This window comes from Primulina eburnea, chromosome 6 (assembly GCF_022965805.1).
Source record: "Primulina eburnea isolate SZY01 chromosome 6, ASM2296580v1, whole genome shotgun sequence".
NCBI lineage: Eukaryota > Viridiplantae > Streptophyta > Magnoliopsida > Lamiales > Gesneriaceae > Primulina > Primulina eburnea.
This window is the reverse complement of record NC_133106.1, coordinates 36,636,622-36,655,595: the sequence shown is the minus strand read 5'-3', so window position 1 is coordinate 36,655,595 and position 18,974 is coordinate 36,636,622. Positions and strand designations below refer to the sequence as shown.

General features: G+C 35.9%; 2 protein-coding genes and 1 pseudogene across 2 annotated transcripts; 1 reads left to right on the top strand and 2 right to left on the bottom strand.

The window, feature by feature from the left end:
• Positions 1-1,287: 1,287 nt before the first annotated feature.
• On the bottom strand, positions 1,288-3,640 carry LOC140834909 (exocyst complex component EXO70A1-like). The gene has a single exon (XM_073200104.1). The coding sequence runs from the start codon at positions 3,497-3,499 to the stop codon at positions 1,640-1,642; it is 1,860 nt and encodes a 619-aa protein (XP_073056205.1). The 5' UTR covers positions 3,500-3,640; the 3' UTR covers positions 1,288-1,639.
• Positions 3,641-4,903: 1,263 nt separating this feature from the next.
• Positions 4,904-7,493, bottom strand: LOC140834908 (pollen receptor-like kinase 3). The gene is made up of 2 exons (XM_073200103.1): positions 6,070-7,493; positions 4,904-5,976 (listed from the first exon to the last, which is right to left on the bottom strand). The coding sequence occupies exons 1-2, from the start codon at positions 7,364-7,366 to the stop codon at positions 5,213-5,215; spliced, it is 2,061 nt and encodes a 686-aa protein (XP_073056204.1). The 5' UTR covers positions 7,367-7,493; the 3' UTR covers positions 4,904-5,212.
• A 3,280-nt stretch (positions 7,494-10,773) lies between these two features.
• LOC140835533 (protein TIFY 10a-like) lies at positions 10,774-12,950 on the top strand (annotated as a pseudogene).
• The last annotated feature ends 6,024 nt before the right edge of the window (positions 12,951-18,974 follow it).

Genomic DNA, 18,974 nt, shown 5'->3' with positions numbered 1-18,974 from the left:
TTAATATCCAATATATATATATATAATAAAGGATATTTTATTGAATCATTTTCGTGGATTTCAATTTCTTCGTAACGTAGAATTATTTATTCGAATATTTTTCAAATCTAAATCTTTTTATTTAAACACAACATAAATTAATTTCAGAGTGGAGCGTCATATTTGGGCACCCGAAATATCACATTTCAATTTTTCTATTAATTTGCCATTGATTTATTGATTAGATTTAGGATAATAATATATCTATAATTAAATTGAGAATTTTAGTATTTTATCATCGCTCCGATTTCTTCATCTCTATAACACGTTTCCAGATTTTTTTTTCCTTTCCTTTCCTTTCTTCCCTCTGTAAAATCTCATTCAACTTTCTCACAGATTTGAGCAGTACCACTTTTGTGGAAAATGTCGTGGAGACGGAAGCGACTGGAGCCCGCTCCAAGAAACATAGTGCTCCTCTTCATTGGGTTTCCGACTGCCTTTGGTTGGAAAAATATCAATGGAGTAAAAAACAAAATAATTGGGTTTTTCTTGAAAAAAATATTATTTTATAAAATAATATTGTTTAGTTACAAAAGTTATGGTTTTCTTTTTTTTATATTTTAAAATAAAATCATTTATTCAAACGTCAAAATCCTATAGTTTTTTTTATACAAAAACACTTTGAAAAACTGAACTTATTTAAATGTTTTTTTAAGCTATAAATTTTGTATCCAAACTTATCGTTTATTCACGGAAAAAGAGCAAACCAAAAAAAAAAATAGAACTTTTTTCCCGTCTCTTTGCCATCTTCTTCTGCTACATCTTTTTTCTTTTCAAGAATTACACGCTTCAATTTCCCATACACTTGATTAAATGCATTTGTTTATTTAGACAATAGTAGGTATCTTGTGAGACGGGCTCACGAATTTTTATCTGTGAGACGAATCAACCATATTCACAATAAAAAATAATACTCTTATCATAAAAAGTAATAATTTTTCATTGATGATCCAAGAGATCAGTATCACAAAATACGACCCGTGAAACCGTTTCACACAAGTTTTTACATTTAGTTAATTTCCATTACATCTCTACCCTCGAATTATTCACCAGAAAAACTCTATGAAATACACGATTTAATTTTGTGTATGAAATATCCTACTCCTGATAAAAATATTTTTTTTATGTCGAAAATATTACTTTTATGAAGCCGGAACAATCCATCATATGGGCAAATCTAACTACAGTATGCAACAAGACTGCTAAAACAGACCTGATAAAAAAACTCACCAACCGACTTATCGAACATGCCGAAAAATTAAGTCGAATTTGATTTCAAAAAACTCTCGCTGTGAAGAGTAGCAAGTGTGAATATTCATGAAGCACATCAAATACAAGAATTGACATATAAACAAACCAAGAAAAATCTAAATAAAACTGTGGAAATCCACACACGCACACATGCTTACAGTGGAGAAGAGTCCTGGAAGAGGCAGTAGCTGTTTGGAACAGTTAGAACAGATATTTGTTGCTCCAGTGATCATAACATGTTCCTCTCAAAGATACCAAAAAACCCATTCCTCCCATGGCCAGAACTTCGTCTCAGAACCAATCCTTCAAAGAATTGTATCCTACATTCTAAGCAGCAAAAACACTCCTCTCATTGAGATCTTCTTCTCAAATGTTGGGACACCGGGTGCCCCTCGAAGAAATCCAAAACCTCATTCTCAAGGTCCTCCACTGAGTACTTGATATAATTCTCAGGGTGTCTCCCACTCTCGATATGGCTTCTGAATCGTCCAAGAAACGACCTATAAGCTGGGATAAGCAGGTCCGATATGGAAATCCTAAGCTCCTCTCGTAGCTGAGTATCAGGTATCAACCATGTGGCCTGAGTTCGATGCACCTCCTCAAATATAACATTGAAAGACTTAAACCTCTCTCTCAAAGAACTCTTTGACACACCAGATGAAAAACTTCCGCTCACATGCAAACCCTCATCTCTCAAGCAGTGCAAGACCCTCACCCAGGTTGCCCGCTGGTAATTAGTGGCAGAAAAGCGAAATTTACCAGTTAACCTTCTCAGATAATCATCCCCAATCATCTCCCTCAACCCAGGAGACCCTTTAGTCTTTTGAACTATATAGTGAACATTGTTCATCATAAACAAATGAGCCAATGAAACATCCTTGTAATACTTAGACTTGCCATCCAAATTAAACTGCAAAATCACAATTATCCAAATCAAATGAAGAGCCAAAGTCGAAGCCCGGCCCTCAAACTCGGAAAAATCCATGTCCGGTACATTGAGGTCGCTTGAATATCTCGACCCAGTTGAGGGCTTAGACACAATCAATTCAATCAAAGTTTGCTTATAATCCGATATAAGACTGATGTAGTTCATCACGTATCTAGTCAAGGGATGAATGGTACCCCCAGGAATAGGGACTTCTGAGGGCTCACGAAGCACAGCATTCTCAAATTCCGAAAGAATCCCTCTTGCAGCCTCCGCCAACCTAGATAAAATCTCAGCAGCCTGAACCCTTATCGATTCGCTAGATTTTGACTCGAAAACAATCTCAATGTCAGGCAGTAAATCAAACAAAGCGTCGTGAAGGTCAAGTATCTTAAACAATTTCTCAGGGGATCTCTTACTAATACTGATCGCGTCAGCGAAATTAAACAACTGAATAACCGGACCTTTGACAGTTTCTGTAAAACAAGTGTCATCGGTGTCATCTTCCAAACCTTCGAAGATTTGTTCGCATAGCTTCTTCTCACTAGCAAAAAGCACGCGAACGCAGATTCTTGTGGCGCGTATCCACCTTCTTATCTTCCGCTCCACAGTTTCCCACTCCAGCCTCTGAATGTCTCCAATGCCTAATTTCTCAATCCCCAGCCTTCTGAAGCTCGCGTCCACCACCGACTTCCGTACACTGGCGTACACCTGGATGCACTCCCTCAAGAAACCAGCAGCAATCATACGCTCCGCGATGCAGCGGAGATCGTATGCTGCGTCGCTTGGGATGAGATCCACTCCTCTAATACTGCTATCGGACTTGTAACAGCTGCTTGCGCTGCTGATGCAGCTATCCGAGTGCTGCAATTGCTTCACGAAACTGTTCTCATTCTCTTCCTTGAACTCGAATTCCTGCGAGTGAGAGCTAAACTCGAGACTATCACTGCGAGATGAGATCGAGGAGTGACTCCACAGATGAGCCGAATCTGCGAGTGAATCGGCGTCGATAGGCGAAGTGTGCGACAGAAGGATGTTGCGAAACTCATCTTCAAGTCGAGCCATGGCTATCTGCAGAGCGGAAGACGCGGCGGAGGAGGTGGCGGAGATATCCATGGAGTCCATAGATCTTTGAAGGTCGTCGACTGCGTTGAGGTAACGGTCAATCTCGCAGCGATCAGCTTCGAAGATCATCTTGTCGCGGGAGTCAACCGCGGCGCTGGAATCCCAACTGAAAATAATTTCTTCCGGGGACTCGTAGGTGGATGTTTCTGGGGATTCCATGAGTATTGAACAGATTTCTTGGAAGGAGAATCAAAGGGAGATTGAATGAATGATGGTGGAAGAAATTGAGAACAGACGTCAGACAAGGCTTCTTTTTATGAATTTTGCTTCATTGAGGAAGACCAGACTAGCCTTCTTTTTTTACTAATCTGTTAATTCAAAAAAATAAACAATACCCAAAATATATCGTCGTCATCATTATTTAATGCTAAATTTTAGCTGTCGTAGAAAGTAATCAAATTTTCTTTCCTAAAAATCCTCATTTTTTATTTTTATTCAAAAAAATTAATAAAAACTCGAGTATAAACTTGAATAGTGAAAAAAAATAATTCTATTATAATTATAGTTTACATTAAATTAATTATACATATATTCAATTAAAGAATATGTGCAAAAATCTCTTGGATCTTTATTCGTGTGACGGTCTCACGAATTTTTTATATTCTTTCACGAATTTTTATATTCTTTCACGAGTGTATATATATTTGGACTTTGGTCAAAATTGCTACAAAGCTCACCGATTATGATCCAGTATTTGACCAATAGCAAGAAAACTTCTCCCAATCAACGATGATCACTCGATCAACGTCTATAACGACTCTCCAATTTCAGCAATCTTAGTTTTCTGCTTTTCATTTTATCTGCTTACTTTCGATTTTCTTTGGATTTTCAGCTTTTGTTTCCTATTAAAGTTATAAAAAAAATGTTTAATTTCCGACCAAACACACTTGATTATTTGATTGTGGGGTGTATTTCTAAGAACCTTTTCCTAGAAACAAAATTATATGTCGTGAATTCGTACGAAAACATATCATCATACAATTAGTAATCTGTATCATTTTCTAGAACAGATGATGTCAGAGGATGAACAAAATTCTTTCGAAGATTAGCTCATCTTTCTTTGGTCAAATGTTTTATAAAAAAGGAAAAATTGATTTATTATCTTTACAAGAACCAGATCAAGAAAGCATTGATGGAATTTAATGAAGTCAACGTCTAACTTAACGAGGATTTCAATCCGAAAATTAAATCCAAGTCCACCAAATGACATTCATAAATGAGACTAATAACTGGACAGTAAAGATGCTTGATTTTTCATCATATTTATTGACTATAATAACTGTCTTAAAACTAATAAAATCTACAAAATAAGATTTGTGATGAGAATAATGCTTAATTTAATGTTGTTTGGTTGGTGATGCCCCTAAATTTGGTAAATCCGTATGGATTCGAGTCCATCTAAAAATGACCCCTAGCCCATCAAAAGGTCAGGAGTCCAAGCCCACAGTCCCTAGCCCACTCAAGAGTCGGAAATTCTGGACCCTAACATGGCTGAAGGATGCGAAGATACGCTCATCAATATAATCGAAAAAAGCGTTTGTAGATCATGCATGTGTATGTAATGCTGAATACAAAAAATCTATTTGCCATAACATCATTCGGCAAAATTTGAGCATTGCTGTCATGAAATGTAAAACACACAAGATGGTTTCAGAATTGCGAGAAACTATAACTAGTGCTTCTTGAATGTCCCTTCTCCCCCACTCCAAACATACTAAAAAGATTCGCCTACCGTATCTAATCTTTTCTTAGTTCCGAATCCTTCTCTATCAACCTCCTATATGGGATTTCGACCAGCATATGAAAGTGAAGGAATGGCTATAATGATTCGAGCTTCATAAATTCACTGTACACGCGCAGAAGAAATAAGGATCAGGTAGCATCAAAAGCAAAACTAATACGACCAGACTGATCACCAACATCGACATCCCTTTTATCCGAACCATGAGTGTCGTAGTGTTCAAATGCTGGAGACTGATGCGGAACCATGGATTGATCACCAAATCCATCACTCAATGATGGCAAAACGTCCAAAGTTTTCATGCCTTGATGCCAAATTCCCTTGTCAGGTACGTCCACTTCCTCTATCCTCCTAACCACTTCTCTAATGTCCATACGCTTCTCCGGGTTGTTTTCCGTGCAAGCTACAGCTATGTGCACAAGTTGCTGCATAACACTTGTAACATTCACAGTATTTGCTATATCAGGATCGAATAAGTCGACCTCTCTGCCCTCAGAAACAGCTGATTTTACCCATTGGACTAAATCTATCCCACCTTTGCCATTGCTGAGATACTGAGAAGGGAACTTTCCCGTAAGAATTTCAAGAATGATGACTCCTAGACTATACACATCACATTTTGGTGATACTTCATAATGTAATATCGCCTCTGGAGACTTATAAGCCGTCAGTTCTTGGGCAGCTTGGGCACTACCGATAAAGGAACAGAACCCATATTCTGTTAGTAAAGGCTCATAGTCTGTTGTTAAAATGACGTTGTTTGATTTGAGGTCACCGTGGGGTAATTCGAGTGTGGAGAGTTCTGTATGAATGTACTCCAGTCCTCTGGCAATCCCTTTAACTATCTTTAACCGAACAGGCCAATTCAGCTTAGCATGAGAGATCCCACGATCACCTAAGATGTTGGAAAAACAATTAGAGAAAATTTTTCTTATAGTAAGAGTTACTACATATGCACACAAAACACACTATGTTTCTTGATTCATACCATGTAGTAAGAAAAGTAAACTGCCATTTGGTTGATACTCATAGACCAGCAGCTTTTCGTCTTTTCGGTAATGATAAGCCAATGGTGTCAACACATTCTTGTGTTGTAATCTTCCAAGATCTCTCATTGCTGCATCAAATTGACCTCTCCCCATTTTATTGACCTCTTTTATCCTTTTCACCACTACTGTTAACCCATTGGTCATTGTGGCCTTATATGAAGAACCTAAAGCTCCACTTCCAAGCACTTCAGCTGCTGCCTTCATCAAATCACCCAATCCAAACTCACCCTTCTCATCGTTTAGCATAACAAGATCTCCAGAACCTCTGCGGCTGGACCCAGCCCGATGGCCCGACCCAAACCCCTTCCGACTCGAGTTGTAATCCTTCTTCCCAACACTTGATTTTTTCTTGTAATTGAGATCATCAAGATTCCCCTTTTCCAATACATCAATATCCTCCTCTTGCCTTCGTTTGAGCACACATATCCCGGCCACCATTAGCAAGAGCAAGAGGATCGAAGCCACTAGAACCCAAAGTGCTGTCTTCTTAGTGGTGGCATTTACAGAAATGTCATTTTCTACGGGCCCTTTTGACGAATACATGAATGGGTTACATGTTCTGCCTATATTGTCTCCACAAAGCGAGGGATTCCCCTTGAATGAGGAGGCATCGAATCTTGACAGGCTCGAAGGGATTTCACCTACTAAATTATTATTCGAAAGGTCAAGTGAGGTCAGACCTGTCTGTTCAAATGGAGGAATTGTACCGGAAAACTGATTGCTTTCAAGATGCAATTCCGTCAAATGGGATAACATACCCAACGAATATGGGATTGGGCCCGTAAACTGGTTCCCGGAAAGCCAAACTTTTTTCAGGCCCGTCATTGCTGTGAAGTAATCTGATGGAATTTCGCCCGAGAACTTGTTACCTGAGAGATACAGCCCTTTCAAAGCTCCCATCTTACGGAAATCGGGGATCTGGCCGGAAAAAGAATTCGACGTAATACTAATGCTTCTCAGGCCTGAAAGCGATACCAATGCATCAACATCTATCTTCCCAGACAGACCCATATGCCCGAGACGAAGCCCGGAAACGACACCGTTTTCACATACAACGCCGGCCCAAGTTTCGCAAGGCTCTGTTCCGGGCTTCCAGGAATCGAGAAGCGCGGTAAATGTGAAAGATCGTTTCAGCTTTAACAGAGCTTCATAATCCGAATCTGAACTTATTAAAGGTAATATTGTCAGAAAAATATAGAAGAAAATGAATCCGCCATGAATGTTAACAATGGCCATACAGGAACTTTAAAATTCGAAGTGTTCATGAATCCATTTTCACGATTTCTAACGTTTTCACAGCTTCTTCTTCTTTTTTCTATTTTTTTATTTTTTCATAGGAAAATAGTTTGATCTTGTAAGTGGACAACCGTTAATGTCGCGAGTAAGGTTGCCTTTTTTAGGTAGTCATATACAAGTATAACTGTCTCCTTATCCGATAATTTATTTTTTGTTTGATAATTATGTGGCTGGTCCTAAAATTATAAATAATAATAGAAATATCCAAATTTTATCATCAAGTTTGATATACCAGTAACAAGTACTATTATATTAAATTAATATTACTGATATTTTTGCACAAATAATGGATATGATATATATTGATGTGATCTCGCTGAAATTGATGAATCGGGTAAGAAGCTCTAACGGATCAGATCAACAATTAATAATATTTGTGAATTTTGAGTGAGGATAACGGCTGTGATTAACAACTGCAAACAAGAAAGTAACTCATGAATGGGCGTCGGAGGAGTGTCCGACGTGGCCACTCCGATGCTTGAGTCAGCAGGCTTTCACACGAACACAAGCAATATTTAAGAGAAAATATGTGTAATGCTTGAGAGTGAAAAGATTTCAGAATCATTAAATGAGAAGTATATCTACTATTTATAGTAGAAAATGAGGCAGATACCTCGATTCCAGTGTCACCTACTAAGTATGGCAAGTCGGTTGCCCATACTCTAGATTCTGATGACTTCTAGGACTAGAGATGGACAATGGGTAGGGTATGAGTCGGATTTCATACATCCATTTATTAAATTCATCATCATACCCATCCTCATACCTATCGGGTATTGAATTTCATCCACATCCTCATACCCATCGGATTTTCGGATACTCATACCCTACCCAAATACTCTATTATCATATACAATTGAATTTTTTCAAATTTAAATTGTTTCAATGAAGTTATGAATATTTAAAAAATTATTTAAATGAACAATATGAAAAATTATTAATGATAAAAATTTGCAAAATAAACTTTATAGAAAAAATAACAAAATATTAAAAATAGTTTATATTAATTGAATAAAAGTACGCAATTCAACAAAAATAAAATATTTTTCAATTTTTGAATTCAAACATGGAATAAACTTATCAATGGAGAAGATGAAAAATAAAAGAGCGGTAAAACCTTGAAACGTAAAAGTGAAAGCGAAAAGGAAGAGAAAAGAAAAAGTATCGATTTACTTGAATTTGAGAAGATGAATCTTTAATATAAATAAATATAATTATTGTATATGTATGATTTACTTTGATTTGAGACGATGAATCTTTAATATAAATAAATATAATTACTATATATATACATATGTGTATATATATAATTTAAATGGGTATTCGGGTTGGGTGTGGGTCGGATTATATCAAATCCGCCTCCATACCCAAACCCGAAAATCCCAATACCCGATTACCCAATTATTTAATCGGGTCTAAAAATCCCTCCATACCCTATTCTATTCGGGTCGGGTATCGGATCCTCCAACGGGTTCGGAGGAAATTGCCATCCTTATCTAGGACACTCCAAGCCCAAGTTGTTCTGACAAATTAGACGGCATGTATCAATCATACTCGAGTGTGGTTCAATTCTCGAGGTAGCCCGGATAGTCGGTTACCCGGGTACTTTGTATGAGAGCCCTGGCTATGATGACTGCCCGGGAAGAGGAGAAAGTGCCCGGGTGATTGCGCGAGAGACCGGATATATATATATATATATATATATATATATATATATATATATATATATATATATATATATATTTTAATTCTATTTCTACATTCTAAACTAAGTCGCAAAAAAAAAGTGCTAAAGAGTAACTCGTTAGCCATAGTCTGATATGATATAAATGTGATACTATTGGGCCCTTCAACAACTCTCCAATATATGTCGCAATGATTCACATGTATCCAAAATCCTCACGTTTGTATCGTCGATAGAGAATCTGATGTAACGTGAACTCTTGATAATTTTTATCACATAGAATTTTTAGCCATTTGTGTAATGATACCAATTCTCAATGTGTAACCGATAAGGGTTGCTTGATTTTATGTCCAACAACACAAATCAACTTTTCTTGGTGGTTTTTCACACCTCCTCCAATTGCATATGCCTTCATATTCGTGTTAAAAGAAGGATCCACATCCAAATGAAGATATCCCAAAGGAGGAGGTAGTCATTTCGTCGGTGATTCTACATTGGTTGAGACTGAAGTAGTGCAATTAGCCAATTGATATTGAATAAACATAGAAAATTTTCCATGATATAAAAATTTATAAAAACATAATACAGTAGGATTCGATTAAAAGTAATTGGTAAAAGTTTAGGACTGAAAACACATAACTACTATTCAAGGAAGAATGTATTTGACAAAGAGAAAGATAGCTTATAAATAAAAGTGAATAGATAATGCGATTGATTGATGAAAATAAACGTCGCATGAGAGCAAGCACAAGAGTTGATGATTTACTTCGAAGATATCAAGTGTTCAAACCAAGACTGTATTGTTGCGTTGTCGTGAAGTGTTGAAGACAAGCATACACAACAATTAATTACAGTCCTGATTAGAATGTTGTTCATCAAATAGAATTTTGGTTTCACATAAGTTGCATCCATTGTTATTTGATTATTCTTGTGATAAGAGTTTTGGATGCACTTTGATCCCTAACTGTTTTTGAGGAATTTGTATCTTATCTATTCAATAGTATTTCTAATGTATAAATTAACAATATTTTCTAATAAATTTTTTACCTTGAAGCACTGTACAAGTGTACACGCTTGTGCATCATTAATAGTTTTATTTTATTCATCAAAATAATTGTGTATTAAATTAAATTATTATATTGCATATTATTAATTTAAATTATTATACTTCATATTATTTAATGTATTATAATATTGCACACAATACCTATATCTCAATTATTTATTTAATTAGTACTTTTATGTGGCTGAATTTTTTTCCCTATACAAATTTTCAAAGCACTTGAAAAACATGCGCCTAACCCAACAATTTGATACGCTCCACTTGTAATAATATATCGTGATGGAAGAGTAGGTCTCATTTGAGATGATGTCACAAATATTTATCTCTGAGACGAGTTAATCTATCGATATTCATAATAAAAAGTTATATTATTAGCATAAAAAATAATATTTTTTTATGATGAGTCAAATAAGAGATATATCTCACAAAATACGATATAAAAGAACGTTTCACACAAATTTTTGTAGTCGGAGAATACGTGCAAAATAGCATAATGAATATAAAACTCGTGTTTCTTTCATCCATTTACTACTACTATTTTCCCAACATTTGGTGGCTCCTACCACTCATCTCTCTGTGGCCCCCAAAAGGCAATTATCACGTGCTAATTCCCCCATTCTTTACTAGTTCACTCAGTTTTCGAAAACAAAATCTCAACTTTCGATGGTTGATCCGATTTCGGGCTCATGTTTGGTATTAATTACCAAAAAATGTAGATTCGTCACGCCTTACACTTTTGGCTAATTAGTTTAAGATTTATGTAGTTCCTTTAGATTCAAGAAAAGGAAAGTATGTACAACAATCTCAATCACACCAAATTTGTGGCTGAAATTTGAAGATCTGTGCTGAACAAATCGAGGGTTGTTTTCGATAGGTAGAGATATGTCGGGATTACAGCAGTTCTCAGACGGCCGGAGGCCCGGGAAGGCGCCGGAAAGGTCGAGTTTTATGCGTACTTGCAATCTTTTGAGTCGGTATATTAAGAAGAAAGGTAGTGTCAGAGATTTCAACCTTGAGATTGATGGGAAAATTGAAAGCCTCGAATCTAAAGTCAGGTTTCTATGTTTTAATTTCCTCGTGCAATTAGTTCACTTTATATCTCTAACTAATTTCTGTTTTAGCCTTTAAAACTGTTGAGTCTGATTACTATATATATTGAGATTTGTGAGGAAATTAGTAACCTGTAATATTTGTGGGAATTCCTCACAATCTTCATAGATCTGCATCCGGCAGGATATGTAAGACTCTAGGCTTGTATTAACTTTGCAAACTTTCTACTTACCGAGTCATGATTCTGAAAACTTTACCTGTTTTCGCTCATTTTTTTGGATTGAAAATTCATTATCATACTACTTATTAATTGACAGTGAGATCCGGATCCGCTCATGCTGCATCAGCTTCTTCAACTGATTAATTTACTTACCCATATGGATAAACCAGCGCGACCTTCCATGGATTCGTTCCCTCGTCCCGCCAGGCCTGAATCCTCCGTCAATTTCCTCGAAGATACATCAAAGAAAGACATCAAAAGGTTCATTTTTCCTCCTTGAAGAATCAAGGATCACCACCCTCAACACCGAGAATCCTCTAAACTAGCTTTTTTACAATCTGTGGTCATCAATAATCAACAAAGTGATATTTATTTTCATGATTATTTTCAGCAAAGATGTAACAAAGATTGAATCCAAGACTGCCCAGCTGACCATATTTTACGCTGGTCAGGTCCTAGTATTTGATGGTTGTCCAGCAGACAAGGCTAAAGATCTTGTAAAATTTGCCAGCAAAGACAGCCCCTAAAGATCTCCGATGGCTTTGTGTATAACATCTTGCATCAAAACCCAAGCCCCAGCGCAGTAGCGGCTACAGCACCTAGCTCACGAGATGGACTTACACCTGTACCCAGTTTTCAAACCGCTGGCTGTATATCTTCGAATGTTGTTGGCCACCAAAAAGCTGGTGGCATCTTGTCTAACACCTCTAAGGACATAGCGAACAATGGGAGTGGCGACGTGGTGTTGAGCTCTGGGACCGAAGCTAGCATTTCACCGCAGCCTGAAGTTAATGGATCTGGTAATTAATTACAGGAACAACTAATATACTTCTTTTTTTTTTGAAAAGAAAATGAGATTATAAAGTTTGATTCAAGAAATAAGTCTAAAACAGAGTGTGGTATTGCGTATACAGATTTGCCTATTGCTAGGAGGTCTTCAGTTCATCGGTTCTTGAGAAGAGGAAAGAAAGCTATCGGTTCGCTCCCTTTGATATGTTTTAACTTTGTTGAGATGCTTTATTGGTTAAACAGATATAAATACAGAGCATGTCAATCAACATCTCAAAGAGATCAGTTACTTTAAACAAGGTTTTGAGCTCTAAAACAGGTTCACAAGTCACAAGTCTATCTAGATCGATTCCGAAGAGGTTGTTAGGGGTTTTAATCTGGCTCTAGAATGAGGGGCTTATGCCGAAAAATAAATCAAGATAGCACGGTGGTCTGGTAGAAACAAATCAAATATTTTTAGCATGAAGAACAAATGATGTTAGTGAATTATTGAAAAGTTTTTAATTTTATTTATCTATCTACACATTGGGCGAACAGAGCTGCTGCAAGAGAGCCATACCAAATTCAAGAACATGCACCCTCTTCTTCTTCCTCCAAAGGAGATGAACACCTGGACCTCAAATTATAGCCTTTGCTGGCGTTCAAGAATGGATCTTTATTTATATATTGTTACCTGGTAATGAAAATGAATCATCATTTGATCAGAACAACCAATTAGGGTTTTACCATTGCTTGTTTTATTTTATATATTAATTGATATTTTATTTAGGTTGGAAAGATCTTTTTTGTTTTTATAGATCGGTGAAATTATTAATACTGTTAATAAGATTGATGAAATTATTACTCTTAACATAAGCTGAACGGTTTCAATTTTAAGGATAAATTAGGGTTCATTTCTCTTCCAAGGGAATTTAGTAGACTTTATCAAGCTTGCTCAGTCGCTCTTATTTTGATCACTTTGATATACATGAAATGTTATTTTATATAATTAGTTACTATATGATATACATGAAATGTTATTTTATATAATTAGTTATTAAAATTATTAAGTGTGAACATTTTAATAGTTGCTTAAAACTATTGTTATAATGTAATGTATATATTTAAATTTTATATGTTATTATAAAATATATATATATATATATATATATATATATATATATATATATATATATATAGTGTTTATATCATTTGAGATAATGTTCAAATGAGCATAATGATCTTTTTTCGTCGAATTGATTTATTTATAATTGTATTTAATATATGCTTTCCTTCCGTTCCGCGAGAGTAGGGCACCAAAAGCTGTCCTATCATTTATTGGAGTGGAAGGCCTTCCCATCCTCATTCCGAAACAAAGAGAGTAAGGCAACCGAAATATGGTCGAAAGTAACTGAGTGAAAATGTCGCTAATATAAAAATAAATAAAAAATTTTATATTATTTTGTCTACAAAAGTTTAAAAAATAATTTGTTTAAAAATTAAATTATTTTTTATGAGATGTTAAAACATATTTATAATTTTATACAAAAGTTCTAATTAAGATTCATGATAATAATATCTATTTACAGATAAATCATTATAACAAATTTTATGATAATACTATTCACTAAATTGTTGGAAAACTTAATACTATATATAGAAATTTATATTTTATTTAATATTTTTAAAGGTAGTGAGAATTAAATATATAAAAGTAACACAAAATTTAAAATTGTAACCCAAATTAAATGAATGATATAATTAATGCAAACATTCAAGGAAAGTGTTATTTACAATTCACTTTTTGATGAATACAAATATACAATTCATATTTCATTACTTACTCTCAAATACCTAATATGCCGTCAAATGATTGTTTAGAAGAATGTTTATTATACAAATAAATTAACTTCAAATTTGAAAATATTTTGTTTAAAATAACATTTTCATTGGTACCACATCTCTTTCATTTATTGTGATTAAATTAAGGGGAAATTGTAAATCAGTACCTAGAGCCCCACCATCTTTCTTCTAACTCCCCATTTCCCATAATACCCTTAAATCATTATTTAAAATAATTGACTTTTCTTTTTGAATATAACGGTCCATCATGCTTCCGTAAAATAAATTAAATATTTTACCTTTTTGACCAGCGTATCACCGGGTTATATCCGCCGTATTTTACGAACTGCTCCTCACAGTCCAACCACACGATCGCAACCGATGGTTACTAAGCAGATTCCTTCAGCAATACTTGGCACAGCTCTAATTCGTTTCCTACCTTAGAGCGTACAACAAAAGATCAAATTTTGAAAATAATACATGAGAGGGACTAAGAGCAAAGATCTCTTTTATTCAAACACAAACATTTATTTATTACATAGTAACCTCCTGTAGAGGAGGAGAAACTTGTTTAGCTACTTATCGTAGCTGAACTCTTAACACACATAAAACTTGAAAGAAAATATTACAACCTTATATGAAAGAAATGGAGAAAATATTTGATGATCTTCACTTCCTTCTTCCGTCTTTATTTATAGAAGGCTTCTTCGGATTTGAAACTCGGATTTCAAATCTTCATTAGCCTTTACAGCTTGCTAGGGGACCATGTAGTGGTTGAAGGGTCCCTGTCTAGATTATTAATCTGGACATCAACTTCTCATCCTCCTTTATCTCTTTTAGATACCAATGACGATGAGTTTCCAGGATATCGGCAGTAATTTCATCTTTTTTATACTCTTTGAAATGATTTACTAACCATTTAAGAGCTTCTGCCTCTTTCCTCTTGTATGTTATCCTCCTTTTCAAAACTTTTAAATATACTCGATACATTTTTAAGTTTTGATTCTGGTGTTTTTAACTGGTTTTCACCTTGTCCTTATTTATAGATGAATTTTCGGGACCAGTTAATTTACTTTTTATTCATTGGATTCCTTTTAGATTGGTATCCAATGCTTTCTGAGTCATCCACCATTTGTTATTGGTGGTTCATTTGTCCTTTTCCACTAATTAGTGGTTGTCTTGTTTCTGCCACTCACATGGTAGTGGTCCTGCTTTTGGTTAGTGGGTGAGTCACATGTCCTCTATCAATTTTGTCGAGGAATCTTAGGCTTTTTGTTTCCCCGAGGAAAATGTGCATATGGTTTTTCCCCACTTGTTCTTGCTTCGGTAAAATGTTTCCGATCAGATCTCGGTTTGAAACCTTTACCGAACTCTGGCTCTTTCTGAATTTGGCATTCAGGACAGATGTTCTCCGACCATCTTCCTATGTGTGCCATATTGCAGAACTTTCGGCGAGTCTCTTTGCTTGCCGGTAGCTTGCTGTTCCACAAAAGATTTCTTTTCTTCTCAAATAGATCTTCTGCAAAACTTGTTGTCTTTCCTGTCATGGTATTTAACAGGAATGATCCGTTCACTGAATGATTGTAGAATTTGAACGGAAACTTAACTTTGTCCATCTCAGTGAGACAGACCCAAATACCCCAAGCTCTTCTGGTAGAAATATCATCTTCGTTAATTGAAGACACCAGGGGTGTTTCTTCTGTCGGAGGGTCCTTGATGAATTTCTGGACGTTTAAATCTGGCCTCCTTAGCTTGATGAAATGAAAGGCTTCATGTGTGCCTTTCCCTGCTGGTTCTGGTGCTGCACTGAAAAAATACAACTCCAGAATATCTCCTCTGGACAAATAATCATTATTCGTCCAAGTTTCGTGAACAGTTTCCTGGATCCATTTTAGTAAACATGAAATCTCCGGAAAGCTGGGTGATGTAGTATAAACTGAGGCAAGAGCCCCAAATTCATACCAAGCTTTAACCTCCTTGGGATATGAATTAGGTTTCATCCATATCCTTGGATATTTTCCTGAAACATCAACCCTATTTGTAGCTGGGTTAATGCCAATACGTGTTTTTAATTTCTCCCAATTCTGCTGATAATCCTGAATTGGAGAAATTACACCTTCATTAGTACCAACCTTAGCTTTGCCTTTGTCAATACGAGGCCTAAGGTTGATCTCTCCCTCTTCAATCCCCGAGGTGAAGGGTTGACTTGAGGACTCAAGATAAGGATCAGGAGTCTCAATTTTTATTTCAGCCGACTCATCTCGTGATGATCCCGACTTAACACTTGTGCAAGGGGTATTTGAATCCCCCGCTACAGGTATAGAGCCCTGTACTCGAAAACTCTCCATTTGAGAAACCAGTGGTCTCTCAATGCCCTGGAGGATAGGCCTTTGCGTTACAGACCATAACTGAGTATATGCCTGTAAACATCCTGTAATTTGATCAGAGACAATTCTCTTATCAGCTTGTTGTAGCCTTCCCGCAACTTCTGCGTTAACAGCTAACTTGTTGAACTCGGTTTGAAGCATTTCAAGGTGTTCCCTCAAATGCCTCTGCATCTTGATAATAGCATCAATGTCAATGCTGTCCATCTCTTGTTAAAAAATCTACAAGAATATTTTCATGAGATTTTATTATCATAATATCAAAAATATAATTTTGACATAAAGCTTGCCATCGTAATAATCTAGCCTTCTCCGGTTTAGATTCAATTCTATTCCTCAAAAAGGCTTTAACTTGAGTGTTATCAACTTTCAAAGTGAATTTCTTTGCAAGTAAAAATAACGGCCATTTTTCAAAAGCCCTCTTTACTGCATAAAATTCCTTTTCGTTGATATGCCATCTTATGGCTTCTGCATCTGAGAATAACCCACTACAATATCTGCATGGTTGTTCTCCATCTGGTGTGAGCTTTGTTAGTACTGCAGCCCACCAATGATCACTGGCATCGGTATATAATACCAGATCATCCTCGTCTTGAGGAATAGCCATCTTTGGAAGATTTTTGCAAACCTTCTTTAAATGGATAAGTCCTTTTGTGTGTTCGTCTGTCCATATAAATCTAGCATCCTTTTTCAATAATGGACTGAACACCCTCCTGTGTTTTGCTAGGTTTTTAATAAACATCCCAGCAAAATTAACAACCCCTAAAAAACTTTGAAGTTGCTTCTTGTCTTTGAGATTTTCTGGAAAATTCTGCACCTTTTCTACTATGTGTTCTTGCAGAATTATTCCTGACTCATCGATTTCAATTCTGAGGAATTCAATCTTTCTTGTAGCAATGACTGCTTTCTTTTCAGATAAAACCAGTCCTTCTTTCTTGCAAACATTAGAGAAAATCTCCAAATGTTTAACATGTTCATTCATATTTTTGGATGCTATTAAAACATCGTCGATGTAAACGAACATAAACTTGAAATAATCTTTGAAAAGATTATCCATCTTTCTTTGAAATATTTGGGGTGAGTTAGCCAATCCCATTAGTAATACTTCCCAAATATAATGTCCTTGAGGTGTGGAGAAAGCTGTGAATTTCTTGCTTTCTTCCTGCATCCGTATTTGATAGAATCCAGACTTGCAATCAAATTTAGAGAATATCTTGGCATTGCGAATGCAACTAATCAAGTGTTCTCTACTAGGTATAAAATATCCATCAAACTCCAGAATCTTATTAATTTCTTGATAATTAATAACCAATCTGGGTTTTCCTCGTTTAATCTCACCATGATTTCTTACCAGAAAACCTGGACTGCTATATGGTGACATACCTGCTTTGATTAATCCAAGGTCCAAATGTTCCTTGATTATAATCTGCATATCCCTCTGATCAATCATGTTCATTGGGATGGGTTTACAACGGACAAATTCATACTCTTTGCCTTCCTTAATCTTAAGGCAAGCTCTGAGTTGATTTCTGTCCCACCATGCCAAGGGATCTTCATTGTAATTTTCTTTGATCCTTTTCTTGACATCTTCCAGTGATACCTTAGATTCAAACTCTACTTCATTTGTATGTAGAGTTATCTTAAGGCATTCTATATCTTCTGGTTGGAGTTCCTTATCTGCTCTTAACTGGAGCATTGTTTCTCCAAACCGTCTTGAATCCTTCATTTTTGGGTTCAGAAGTTTTCCTGAATCACCACGCTTGCTGCGAAACTGGATTGGCAATTTTCTGTAAAATGCCTCCCTAAGTCTCTGGACTATGATTTTGTGAGCACATGGTGTTGTGAACACTAATCTTCTAGTCTCATTTTCTTGTGTATAGGACTTGAACATTTGTAGGAAATTATTTCCTAACAATATGTCAGCTCCTGTATCATGAAAATAAATTGGTGGTGTCTTTACCTTGTACCAATGTGTTTGTCCAGCACCGCCAATCATGATTTCAGTCATCTTAATTCCTTTACATAAGATTAAGATTCTTCTGGAAAAATCTCTTCCAGCAATCTTGGGTAACTCTTCTTCCAAATTATTTGGAAAAACTCCTCGTTTTGCTGTACATATTCCAGCACCTGAATCAATATATGCAGCAAAGTATTCTGCCTTATATTGTTCATACAACATTCCTACTGGAATGTATATGGAGAATGGACTTGTGGTCATTGGATTTTCCACATTTTATCATCTGCCATAAACTCTATTCCATACTCTAGACGTTTCCAAGGTTTATGTTCCTCGAGAAACTCTAGTCCAAGAATCAGTCGATCTGATTCTTTTCCTGAAATTCCTTGAATATGAACCTCCAATTCTCCGATATTAATCAGTCCTTGGTAAGTTCCTATCATCGGTTGTTCCAAATAGTATATTGAATTACAAGGAAATTGATTCCTTTGCTTTGTAATGTCAAATACTATTTCTACTTCCTTCCACCCTTCTGGGCATCTAAGTTTTCCTATTGTAGAAAAACTTTTCAGCTCCTGTT

What these genes read in the sequence shown, in the direction of transcription:
- LOC140834909 (XM_073200104.1), bottom strand. Translation starts at nt 3,499, where the DNA reads ATGGAATCCCCAGAAACATCCACCTACGAGTCCCCGGAAGAAATTATT.
- LOC140834908 (XM_073200103.1), bottom strand. Translation starts at nt 7,366, where the DNA reads ATGGCCATTGTTAACATTCATGGCGGATTCATTTTCTTCTATATTTTT. An exon ending in TTTACTTTTCTTACTACATG is followed by an intron (nt 5,977 to 6,069) that starts GTATGAATCAAG and finishes CCAACATCTTAG; the next exon opens with GTGATCGTGGGATCTCTCAT.